This window comes from Oratosquilla oratoria, chromosome 23 (assembly GCF_046742065.1).
Source record: "Oratosquilla oratoria isolate Oo_2021 chromosome 23, ASM4674206v1, whole genome shotgun sequence".
Taxonomy (NCBI): domain Eukaryota; kingdom Metazoa; phylum Arthropoda; class Malacostraca; order Stomatopoda; family Squillidae; genus Oratosquilla; species Oratosquilla oratoria.
Window position 1 is genome coordinate 531399 of NC_134799.1, and position 13602 is coordinate 545000.

At 41.6% G+C, this 13602-nt stretch overlaps 1 protein-coding gene across 1 annotated transcript; it reads right to left on the minus strand.

Annotated features, from left to right (window-relative positions):
* Positions 1–2918: 2918 nt before the first annotated feature.
* LOC143037658 (uncharacterized) lies at positions 2919–3924 on the minus strand. The gene is made up of 2 exons (XM_076206175.1): positions 3779–3924; positions 2919–3548 (listed from the first exon to the last, which is right to left on the minus strand). The coding sequence occupies exon 2, from the start codon at positions 3454–3456 to the stop codon at positions 2980–2982; it is 477 nt and encodes a 158-aa protein (XP_076062290.1). The 5' UTR covers positions 3457–3548; positions 3779–3924; the 3' UTR covers positions 2919–2979.
* Between the last annotated feature and the right edge of the window lie 9678 nt (positions 3925–13602).

The following is a 13602-nucleotide window of genomic DNA, read 5'->3' on the forward strand; positions in this document are numbered from 1 at the left end:
CACACACACACACATATATATATATATATATATATATATATATATATATATATATGTCAGGAAAAAAAACTTTTTTGTTTTTTCCAGAGCCATTTTTCATTTTCTCTTAAATTTCACCAGAGCCATGTTTTTTCAGGTTCGATTTCCTTCAAACTATTGGAAGGCTAACTCATTACTCATGTGCATGAGGGTGGAAATGCACGACAAGCCTTGCAGTACACCGTTAGAGTACCATCACTGCCCCGATCCACTTCAAGCCAATCTAGGTTCCACGAGCGTATAGTAGATTCATGCTTTACTGGTTTTCGTTTTCCTTGGCCCTTGCCCGTAGAGTTTGAGTTAGGCTTTGCTGGTCCAGAAGCGGTTCCTGCCGTCAAAACACTCTCCCTCGATTCTAAAAAGACTGAATCTGAGGGCAAACCCTCTTCACTCGCTTCACTAGAAATCGCTCCATGATGTACGATCATCGAAAGTTTGGCATGAACGTGACGTACGAATGTAGACCTAACTACCGTAAATCTAAGCTAGCTAACGAATAATTTTTTATTTTTTTTTTATTTTTTTATTCTCCCTCCAAAGATCCATATTTATGAATTAAATATATAATTATCAAATGTTAATATTTATACTTAAATTTATTCACTTTCAAACATTTTATTCTATTTTGTTTTCTAATAAATACGCGAACGAGGTTATAAATGGGATTTCCCAGTTTCCCTCCTAGGCCTCGAGCGAGTTTCCATATGTACAGTGTACGTATGCATGCGGTGATGTGGTATTGGGTATGGTGCATTGTACAAGTAGTCAGCGCGTTGATTGGGCAGCTAGCTGCATGCAACCAATGAACTTCCCTGCATACAGGTACCATGCAATTCGCAACTAGCGACATTATGTAGCACGATAATAGTGTAGAGTCTAGTCAACATGTACTAGTATACGCGCGCATACAGCTGATACGAAGCTAGGCTAGGTAAGCCATTGAACTCTAGCAGCTATACCGCGTACACATACGTACGTACATCAACATACTATATTAAAGTTGATTAATGCGTTGCGTTTATGATATCGATTGATAATGAAATGATTGATCACGGGTAAGTTGTGTTTGCTCTGATCCTTTCATCAATGGTGACGGGATTCAGGGATTGCCAAATGATGGATAATGCATGAAAAACGTTGAATCTTGCCGTGGGAGCGATTTTTTTGTGGGGGATCGCTCCCGCTATTGGATTTGCGAGAGCAACATTGGAACTTTCACGAGCGAAATCGCTCGTCGCTCCCGTGTATTTTTTTTCGCTGATATATATATATATATGTAAACTGTGCGAAGGGATGTTCAGTTGTTTTGTATTTACCACCGGTTGCGTGATTTATTTTTCATATTCTATATCACATTAATATATATATATATATATATATATATATATATATATATATTTGTGCAACACTGAATGGGTCCCAGTGATTAGAGAAACATTTTAACAACCGCAACGCACTTTAATTCTAAGCCATCAGCGTCGGGAAACCCAATGGGGCCACATGCAGAAATTGAAATATGGTACTGCCGAGGACTCGACCTCAGCGATCATATGACAAGTGCCGTAGTAACTAACCAACTACGCCATCAAGATATCTCTCTTGATGGCGTAGTTGGTTAGTTACTACTGCACTTGTCATGTGATCGCTGAGTTTGAGTGCTCGGCAGTACCACATTTCAATTTCTGATTGTGGCCCCATTGGGTTTCCCGAAGCTGATGGCTTAGAATTAAAGTGCATTACGGTTGATAATATATATATATATATATATATATATATATATATATATATATATATATATATATATATATATATATATATGTGTATGTCTATATATATATATATAGTGTATATATATATGTGTGTGTATATATGTGTATATATATATATGTGTGTGTGTATATGTGTGTATATATATATATATGTATATATATATATATGTGTATATATATATATGTATATATATATATGTGTATATATATATATATGTGTATATATATATATATATATATATATATACATATGAAAAATTCAATTACACCCTGCCCACCACCAAACATCAAAGAAAGAAAAGAAAAGAACTATCAAAGTTTTTTCTCATGTGAACAAAATCACGCACCGACAACCATCATAAAATATATAAACGATTTTGATTTCATAAAACATATAGGAAAAAAAAAAGTTAACGCCCCCTCAAATAAGACCAGACCACTCACGGGACAAAGAGTGTAATCCACTCCTGATTGGCATGTCTGCTTGCGGGATTTATTCTTAATGGGAAAATTCACAATGCTTGTTGATGTCCTCCCTTCAGTCCTGTTCACTAGATTGATATTTAGGGTCCCCTTGTCCTTTCGTGCCCGTCCGAGACGCGAAAGATCGTTGCGAGTGACATGTCGATTTGCTTGGGGTATCAGAAAAACTTACAGAGAAGGAAGGTGTGTGCGTGTGTGTGTACGTGTGTATGTGTTTGTTTAACTAATTACACCTGATTGCATTTACTTAATTGCAGTATATAGAAAAGGAGCAACTCTCAGTCGGTCTTGTCATTTACATGTTATGAGACTGAAACACTTGGTAGCAAACTCCAAGCTTTATTCAACAAAATACCGGCTCTCAGATCTATAACATAAACAGACAAAATATCTAGCGTTAGCCATACAACACATTAACACAACATAAACAATTTATGACAAACATGCAACACAGCATGAACACAGTACATAACAGAACAAAATAAACACACGTAAACTTACACATCAACAGAGGAACTGCAAGAGGGGAACTACACTCGCCTGTGGTGCGACTGTAACTAACGGTGCACAGTGATACCATACATGAAAACAGTTACGCCAGTGTTGCCAGTGTACAATAATTACCACATTCTCCCCTCCTAGTAAAATTCAGCATTAACAAAATGGATACCATGTCAGAAATATCAGATTAGTCCCATCCGTAACGATCGGGGGGCTTTGACACGCGAGTCGACCTCCTTAACTCAGTGGGCTCAGTGAATGAATGAGAGTCATGATTAGTATGAGGCTGTACATCTTGTGTTGTGGGTGAACCCGGAGTCTCTATATTTCCTGGTGCCTCATCCGGGTGCGCAAGAGTCGTCGGACTCTCAGGACTTGGAGCTAAGTCACGGATAGACACAGTTGACTCACGCCCGTCTGGATATTTGACACTTGCGTACATTGGGTTCACATCAACAAGTTCTACCTGATCAGTTAATGGTTCGTGTTTGCTAGACCTAACATGCCGCCGCAATAACACTTGCCCAGGGGTCAAAAGCCATGTCGGTAATCCATTTCCGAAACTAGAACGTCGTTGGAACCTGAAGAAACGCTCATGTGGAGTCTCATTGGTTGCAGTGCATAAGAGTGATCTTATTGAATGCAAAACCTCGGGAACCACCATCTCCCAGTGTTGGTTCTTCAAACCATGAGATTCAAGTGTTAAACAAACAGCCTTCCAAATAATCCCGTTGTACCTCTCAACCTGACCATTACCTATTGGGTGATAAGTTGTTGTTTTACTTGTTGCAACTCCCTTCTGAGAAAGGTACATCTTCAGTTCTTGAGAAATGAAAGAAGGACCTTGATCTGAATGAATGAAACTTGGCATTCCACAAAGACTGAAGATAGATTCAAGACATTTGATTACTGTTTTTGAATTCATATTTGAACAAGGAAATGCAAAAGGAAAACGCGAGTATTCATCAACAACTGTAAGTATGTACTTATTGTTTGTGGTGGAAGGCAAAGGTCCTTTGAAATCAATACTGAGGCGTTCCATCGGCTGTGTGGCTTTAATGAGGACCCCTTGTGCTGAACGATGGAATTGTGGTTTTTGCTGTGCACAGACTTTACAAGAAGCACACACCTTTTTCACATCATCTGTTGAGAAAGGGAGGTTTTTAGATCGCACAAAATGCAAAAGCCGAGTTACCCCAGGGTGGCAAAGATTCTCATGAATGTCTGTAAGATTCGACATTGGGAAAACAGAACAGCAGTATGCAAGAGACAAGGTATCCGGCGCAACATTCTGTTTCCCGGGACGACATTGTATCGTATAACTGAATGATGCCAGCTCAAGCCTCCACTCTTGTATCTTGTTATTCTTTATCTTGGTTCTTTTTCTGTTATCCAACATGAACATGACAGAGCGCTGATCAGTAATCAGAGTAAAATGTCTTCTGGCTGAGAAATGACTCCACTTGCGAACCGCTTCAATAATAGCTGTAGCCTCCTTTTCTACAGCAGGATAATGCAACTCACTTCCCTGAAGCGTTCTTGACATGAAAGCTACTGGCCTGCCACCCTGGTTCAATACTGCTGAGATAGCGACCTCTGAAGCATCACACTCCACAACAAAAGGAAGGCTCTCATCCACAGACCTTAGAGAAGCATCCGTAAGCTGCCTTTTCAAGGTGTTAAAGGCAGCTAGTGCTGATTCACTCAATGGAAAAGTTTTTGTGTTTATCAAGGGTTGGATTTTATCGGAGAAGCCAGGAACCCATTTAGCATAATATGCAAACAACCCTTGAACTCTTCGCAAAGACCCTATATTTGTGGGAGGTGGTAATTCCTGGAGAGGACGTAATCTGTCAGGGTCAGGCCTTATGACATTATTACCAACACAATGCCCAAGAACATTGATTGTAGGCACAGACATAACAGATTTAGATTCATTGAGGGTAAGCTTCCGTTTCTGAATAACCTCCAAAAATTTCTTAACATTGCTATCATGTTCATCCTGAGTTAATCCAGCTACAGTAATATTATCTAGATATGGGAAAGTAACTTTAAGACCCTCATCTCCAACTAACTTATCCATAGCTCTCTGAAATACTGCTACTCCATTAGTGACACCAAATGGGACTCTGCAAAACTAATATAATTTCCCTGCACCCTCAAAAGCAGTGTACTTCCTCTCACTCTCTTTAATGCTAATTTGGTGGTATGCACTCTTCAAGTCAAATGTGGAAAACACCTTGTACTTTGCAAGACTGTGCACCATGTCCTCTATCCTTGGAAGGGGATATGCATCTAGTTCTGTGTACTGGTTGATGGTTTGAGAATAATCAATACAAAGTCTCTTTTTGTGCCTGTCAAGTGGATCTTTTACAACTACGACCTGTGCTCTCCATGGAGATATGCTTGGCTCAATGATACCTTCAGATAGCAAGCGTGATAACTGGTCACTTATAAACAACTGATCATCTTCACTATAGCGTCTGGATTTAACTGCAATTGGTTTACACTGTTGGGGCAAGTTCGGAAACAGTGAAGGCTCCTCAATATCAGCTGTTGCCAAGGCACAGTTACTAGTTACCCTTAAACTTGGTTTATTTCCCCCATACTGAAAAGTTACACTCTTGTGCTGCTTTTGAAAATCATGACCCAAGATCACATCACAACATAAATCCTTTAAAACCCCTAGCTGAACACATGGATAATTCTGATTGACATGACCCAAGTCTACCGTAACATACCCAGGGGAGCTAGTATTCAAAGATGCTGATGCCATTGAAATCTCCTTGCTTGCAGGAAACTACTGTCAGCTTTAGTTTCTGTGCCACTTTCTCACTTATGAAACTATCCGAACTGCATGAGTCAATTAATGCTTTCAGTGAATGACCATTGACAGTGATGTCTGTAGCTGCATGTGAAAGGTTCTTTGGAAAAGTGGCAGCAAGAGTGAGCAGAGTGGGGTTATACAGTGTAGCAGTAGTGCTGTCAGAAGTCTTAGCCTTGGATCTACAGACTTTGGCAAAATGACCTGTCTTACCACAGTTGTTGCATGTAACAGCACGTGCAGGACAACTACTCCTACCTGTAATGTGGAATGCATTACCACAAAAATAGCATTTCTTCTTTGACGAATGTGCAGCAGCGACAGTCGAGTCCACAGGTGATCTTCTTTCCGCCTCTTCTTTCGTTGACTGCGGTTGTTGGTCATCACAAGGCTGTCCTTGCTGTCCTGGAACTAAAGCAGCTGCATGAGGAACAGGCAAGGAAGACGTGTACCCCGCCTCCAGATCCAAGGACTTGTTTTCTAGCAGGCACTGACGAATAAATGCTGAGGCAATACCGTTAATAAACGCATCACGTACCATCTCCTCCCGGTATTGTTCAGCTGTGACTGACTTAAAGTTACAATCCTTGCTTAGTTTATGTAACTCTCTCAGAAATTCATCAAGGGATTCACCTGACTGCTGTCGTCGGGTTGCCAAAACATGCCTTGCAAAAATCTCGTTCGGTAACTTGACGTAAACACTCTCTAGTTTTGCAACGGCATCTTCATACGTAGCACAGTCTTCGATGAGTTCGTACACACTCGGGGATACTCAGTTCACTAGAGCCCTCAGCTTGTTGGGTGCGGCCTCTCCACTCTCCTCCATGAAGTTTTGAAAGGTTCGGTGCCAGTGTTTCCACTCCTTGGCCGCCGTAGGAGAGCTGGGGTCCGTGTCCAGTCGACATGGCTTAAGCAGCTTAGCCATGACGAGTATTTTGTTGAATAAATTGTTATGAGACTGAAACACTTGGTAGCAAACTCCAAGCTTTATTCAACAAAATACCGGCTCTCAGATCTATAACATAAACAGACAAAATATCTAGCGTTAGCCATACAACACATTAACACAACATAAACAATTTATGACAAACATGCAACACAGCATGAACACAGTACATAACAGAACAAAATAAACACACGTAAACTTACACATCAACAGAGGAACTGCAAGAGGGGAACTACACTCGCCTGTGGTGCGACTGTAACTAACGGTACACAGTGATACCAAACATGAAAACAGTTACGCCAGTGTTGCCAGTGTACAATAATTACCACAATACCCAGTGTGTATATGTGTGCGTATGCCTGTGTGCGTGTGTGATTCACCATGGTCTTGGACCACGTGTTGGACTCGTGATCGACAGTTATTAACCTCGTATGACCGATCTATGGGTAATACTGTAACCTTACACGCACACACACACCCAACTCCCCGCCCACGAGAGTTGGAGTAAACACCCCACAGCAAAGCGATACTAAAATTATTTCAGCCCTGGGCGGGAGTTGAACCCGGACCGCCGTAGTGGCAGGCTAGCACTCTAACCACGGCACCACAAGGTGTCTGTCTGTATGTGTGTGTGTGTGTGTGTGTGTGTATACATATATATAATATTTATATATATATATATATATACATATATATATATATACATATATATATATATACATACACAGACACACACACACACACACACACACACACACACACACACACACACACACACATCTTTTTGTTAAGAACTTCAATTTCTCTTGCTAATTTACGGTGTTGGACTGATAGTTTGCTGAGTAGCTGTCCGTATGAGGTTGCAACGTTTCGGTCTTCTCTGTAGACCATCTTCAGGCTAATTGTTTGGGTTAAGTTAAGTTAATAAAGGTTTATTGTATAAATATGTACAGCTTTACATACATTGACATACAATGCGGGCAACAGCCCGCCAGTGGGGGAGTTGTTGTGCCCTAGTGGGTGGAAGGTGAGGGTTTAGGGAGGTCAGCGAGGGGGGGGCGCCGCCCTGAGCACCCCAAGCATTACGTCCATGGGCGTGTGGCGGACAAGGAGGGCAGCTCTCGTTGCCCGACTGCTGAGGAGGCTGCCTTCTGCAGGGTGGGTGGGGGTCTGCGGCGCTGGTCGGAGGGCCTCCGTGGCCGGGCAGGACAGTAGGTAGTGCAGCAGCGGGTGGCGGCTGTGCCTACCGCAGTGGTCGCACTGTTGCCCTTGGAAGCCGTCATACAGCTCCTCCCTGGTGCAGTAGCCCAGCCTAACTCTTTGCAACAGTACGCCGTCCGCCCTGGGCTGTTGATGGAAGGCGCTCAACGTCTGATAGTCGGTGGTGGCGGCGTACCAAGCAGCTAGTCTTTTTGCTCCTTTCTAACTGCCGGTGAGTCTGGTGGGCGCGGCGGGCTGCGGCACGCCTGGCTCGTGCCTTCACGTACGACAGACTAGGTGGCACGTGCCTGGTCACGTGGGGAGCGCCAGCGGCTCTTTTTGCAGCAACGTCGGCGGACTCATTGCCTCGCACGCCCACGTGGCTGGGCATCCAGTGCAGCCTTACCCGACGTCCCTGTGCGGCGAGGCTCTGCAGGCTGCCCAGGATGGCGGTGACGAGTCCCACGTTGTCGCTGGGGCACGGCTGCTGGAGGACCTGCCACGCCGTTCTGGAGTCTGTAAGTAGGACCACAGTAGCCTCCTGGCGGTTCTGGGCGTGCTCCAGGGCCAGGTGGATGGCCACAAGCTCTGTCTGTAGGGTGGAACAGTAATCCGGCGTCCTCTCGAGCAGTTCGGTCCCAACGGTGATGGCAGCGGCGCCCGTCCTGCTACTCTCGGGGTCGACTGAGCCGTCGGTGTAGTATATGGCACCGCCCGGCTCAGACACCTGCGCCACCGCCATGAGGGTGTGATGCCGCAGCTCCTCGGTGGTGCAGAGCGCCTTGCTGGCCGGTAGCCGGGTGGTGGAGAACTCTGCTGTGGGGGGCTCCCACGGGGGTGGGGCTCGGTAGGTGGGGGCCGGGAGGTCGGCGTGTGGCCAGCGCCAGCTGTTAATGTGTGTGTGTGATGTTTATATACTATTTTATTTCTGATTTTTTGGGTGGTGTCGTGTGAAGCGATCTTCCTGATTGGCTGCTGCGTAGTCATCAGGAATCACTGGGAGAGGTGAGGTCAGGTACGCTTGTGGGATGGGAGAATCTGGAGGTCTATACTATGTATGTTCATGGTTGGTTTTAATTCTGCTATATGAATTGCTTCAATAAATGCTAATCTGCGGGAGTCTCTTTCTCTGTCTATTATTACTGTTCCTTCTTCTAAGTTTTGACGGGTGAGGGAAGTATTATGTTTGGTGTTATAGTGATTCTTTATGGATCCATGTTGTAGGTGGCAGGTCAAACGTCTTGTAAGTTTAGTCCTCGTCATTCCAATGTATGTTTGAGACCCACAGTTCTCAATGGTACAGTTATGTTAGTAAATGACGTGAATTTAATGAATTCTTCTCCCATGTAGGACTTAACCTCGCGAAACAAATAAAGACAACACATCAAACTTACGAGACATTTTTGAAACACCGAATAAATAACACTATGTTTTTAAAACCCGTCACGGAAAACGAACTTATGAACACAGTAAAATCAATGCAGAACAAGAAATCACTCGATTGCACAGGAATCAATATGAACCTCATAAAACAAATTATGCCTATCATCAAAGATCATTTTCTGACAATATGCAATATATCATTTGAACAAGGGATATTTCCAGATGCAATGAAAATAGCAAAAGTAATACCGATATTCAAATCAGCCGACAAATCAAGTTATAATAACTATAGACCAATTTCACTATTACCACAGTTTTCCAAAATTCTTGAAAAGTTATTCACAATTCGCCTTGACTCATTTCTAAAAAAAAATGACGTCATTTACCATAGTCAATATGGATTTCAACGAAATATTTCAACGTCTACAGCAGTAATGGAATTAATTGAAGAGATAACTAACAATATAGAACAAAAGAAAAAGACAGCCGGCATATTTATTGATCTTAAAAAGGCATTTGACACAGTAAATCATGAAATCCTAATTCGAAAGGCCGAATACTATGGGCTAAGAGGTAAAGTTAATGACTGGTTAAAAAGTTATCTAAACAACAGGAAACAATATGTGGCCATTGAGGAAGAAAGATCACACATTCTACCAGTTACATGCGGAGTACCTCAAGGTTCAGTTCTAGGACCCAAACTATTCTTACTATACATTAATGACATTACAAATGTATCCAACCTTATGAAATTTATACTGTTCGCCGACGATACCACCATTCTATGCTCCGATACAAATTCCGACAAACTGATCAAGACAATTAATGAAGGATTATGTCAACTATCCAACTGGTTTTCAGCCAATAAGCTATCTTTAAACGTATCAAAAACTAACTACCTGCTTTTCTACAAAAATAATGAAAGTACTAAGCCGATCAAAATAAACAACGAAATTATTGAAAAAGCGTCCGTCAGTAAATTCCTAGGCGTGTATTTAGACGATCAACTTAATTGGAAACATCATATAAATCACGTGATAAATAAGATATCCAAAACTTTAGGAATTATGCATAAAATGAGAAATATTCTCAATGAAAATACCCTACGTACCATTTATTGTAGTCTACTACTACCATACTTAAACTATTGTTCAGAAATTTGGGGTAATACTTATCAAACTAATCTTCAACGCATAATTACCTCTCAAAAAAGGGCACTGCGTATAATCTGCAATGTAGGTCGTTTGGAACATACAAATAATTTTATTCAAAAAACTAAATCTACTCAAATTCAATGACTTAATAAAGTACAAAACTGCTATTGTTATGCACCAAATCTACAATAAACACATGAATCAAAACATATTGAAATTTTACTCAACTTACGAAACTCGCTATGCGACTAGGCAAACAAACGACTTCTTTAAAACTCAATACAGAACAACCAAAAAAAGCCAATGCTTATCTATTATAGGTGTTAACACATGGAATAAACTGGAAAAGGATTTACCTAAGACAAAATGTTTATCATCATTCAAACGATACTTAAAAAAGTCTTTAATCTATAAGTATTAGTATATTGAACACTTCAGGTCCATTTCATGGTTGTATTCATGGAGAAACTGCCCAAGTCTGCCGCTCTTTTTTTTTTTCTATTCCAGCAGGTCACGGTGACCCAGATCTGCGCATTAAGCAATTATCGTCCCGTCAACAATCGACCTGACCTCTCACCTCTCACCTGACCCCCACAAGTTGCGATGCTCGCTCGTGCCCCCGATTTCTACGTGAGGTCGGAGTTAGCGGACGTCGTGACGCATGCCATTGTGTGTGTGTATATATGTATTCACTTGGTCTTTGGATCACGTGTTGGACTCGTGATCGACAGCTATTTCCCTCCTGGAAGAGAGCTCAGAGCTCGTAGGTCCGATCTATGGGTAATGCTATGACCTTGCACACACACACACCCCCAACTCCCCGCCCACGAGAGTTGGAGTAACACCCCTCAGCGCTGCGATACTGATATTATTTCAGCCCCGGGCGAGGATCGAACCCGGACCTCCGTAGTGGCAGGCCAGAGCTCTAACCACAGCGCCATGTGTATGCATGTATGTGTGTATATCGTGGACGGCTCGTCCGCGGGACTGGGAGGTGGGACAGCTCGTCCACAGGAATATGACATCTCGTCCAATGACTTTTTTTTTAAGAATAATAAACATAATTTGCAGAACAATTAAACTTTATTTACATATTTATATATACAGAATACAGGTGTGATTATTTCTTTTTTATCATAGTTGGAGCTATTCTAGGGTGTTAAAATAAGCATGTCCATAACACTTATAAACACATCTATTACTTACCAGAATATATCATCTAAAGCAAATTTTAATGAAATAACATGAAATATCATTAAAAAAAGGTAATAAATAATTGTCTAAAAGTTTTTTGAAATCTTGTCCGTGGACGAGTTGACCACCCATGGTGGTGTCTGTGGACGGGTTGTCCTGCTTTGCAGTTTTGTGGACGGGGTGTCCGTGGACGAGTTGTCCTACAATCGTGTATATATGTGTGTAGATGTGTATGTACCATACTACCATGTAACAAAAATAAATAAATGAAAATAATTTTTTCCTTAAGGGAGAGCAACTCCCCATAAGCTTTGCTTCTCGCTCTCCCTTTTCAACTACCTATTTTATAAAAAAAAATGTATATATGTATGTCTAATTGTATTTAATATTGTTGAATAAACCTATAATAATAAAAAAAAATAATAATTATCTTGTAAAGACGATGTCGATTTGGGAGGGCGGTTTCTCAGTAAAAGTTGTGACGTCTTTCGGGTCTTGTAGTATATGGTCAGTGATATTTTGTCTTCTGGGTCAGTGGGCTTGACGTGTTTTGTAATTATGTCCTTAATGACTTTTTCACCTGTCTTATATTCTGATGACATGTAATTTCTGTAATATATATTTATGTTTTCTTGTTTTTGTGTGGTAGGTTTGTTAGAATACCAGTTGTTGATGGCCCGTTTTGTTGCTTCGTTAATTAACTTGTTACTATACCCATTGTTAATAAGGACTTGGGTAAGTCTTTCCAGTTCAGTGTGTGTATCTTTCCATGTAGAGCAGTGTGATATGGCGCGTCGTATGTATGCGTTGATAGTGGAGTTTAAATATCGTTGAGGGCATTCACTTTTACCATTAAGACAGAGGTTTTTGTTGCTAGGTTTTACGTATACTGATGTGGTGTACTTGTTGTTATGACTGGTTACTAAGACATCGAGGAAGGGCAAACGTCCGTTGTTCGATTCTTCGAACGTAAAATTAAGGCCGGAAGCTTCTATAAGTTGTTCTCTGAGTCTTTGGAGTTCTTGAATATCTTTGACTCTAACGAAAATGTCATCTATATAGCGGCAATAAATGGATGGTCGGTTGGTGGCGAGTGTGAGCTTCTCTATGGTTCCCATGAAAACATTTGCGAAAAGGGCTCCTAAGGGGCTTCCCATGGCGACTCCATCTATTTGTTTGTACATATTACCGCGTGGACATATGAAGGGGGCTTCTTTAGTACAGATCTCTAAAAGGGTGCGTAAGGAAGCTTCTGGAATGTTCAGTGTCGGTGTGTTGTCGCATCGATAGACTCTATCTAGGATGAAATGTATTGTTCTGTCGACGTCGATGTTTGTGAATAAACTTTCCACGTCCAGCGATGCTATAATGTGATTTTCTGCGGGAGGGGCATTTGCTAGGATTTCTAGGAATTCTTGGGCTGATGTCAGAGCGTAATCCGTGGGTACGTATGGGGTGAGAATTTCGTTCAGTCTTTTGGCTACTGAATAAGTCGCTGTGGGAATTTGGGAGATGATATGACGAATGGGGTTGTTGGGCTTGTGTGTTTTTACGTTTCCAAAAGCGTGGCCAGGGGAGTAGTCCCCTGTTAATTTGTTAAAGTGTGGGCTAGACGATGAGGCGTTGATGGTATCTATTACATTGTTGATTTTCTTTTTGATCTGTTCCGTGGGATTACGAGTGATTTTTGTGAACTTGGAGGTGTCAGTTAGAATGTTGTCCATTTTTGTGAGGTATTCTTGTTTGGAGATTATGGTAAAGGCTGCGGTCTTGTCGGCTCTTCTGATGGCAATGTCCTCGTTTTCACGGAGTTGTTTGGCTGCTTGAATGTGTCTTTTATGTACTAAATTGCTTTGGAAATTGCATCTGGTTTTGGATGCTTCTGCAATGAGTGTTGCTTGGAGGTCCGTGGAAACGGTAACTTTCTTTTGTTTTTCCAATTTTTGAATATCATCTAGGAGTACTTCAATTTCCAGTCTTTTCCGGTGTTTTCCTGGTTTGGTAGTGTAGTGGCAGTTGAGTCCCATGTTGAGTAATTCTTCTTGATCTTTGGTGAGTTGTAAGTTGGTGACAAGGTTGTAGAATCCTTGGGTAGGTTTTGGAAGTTTT

Coding starts and splice junctions, on each gene's coding strand:
- LOC143037658 (XM_076206175.1), bottom strand. CDS start 3,456: ATGGTGGTTCCCGAGGTTTTGCATTCAATAAGATCACTCTTATGCACT.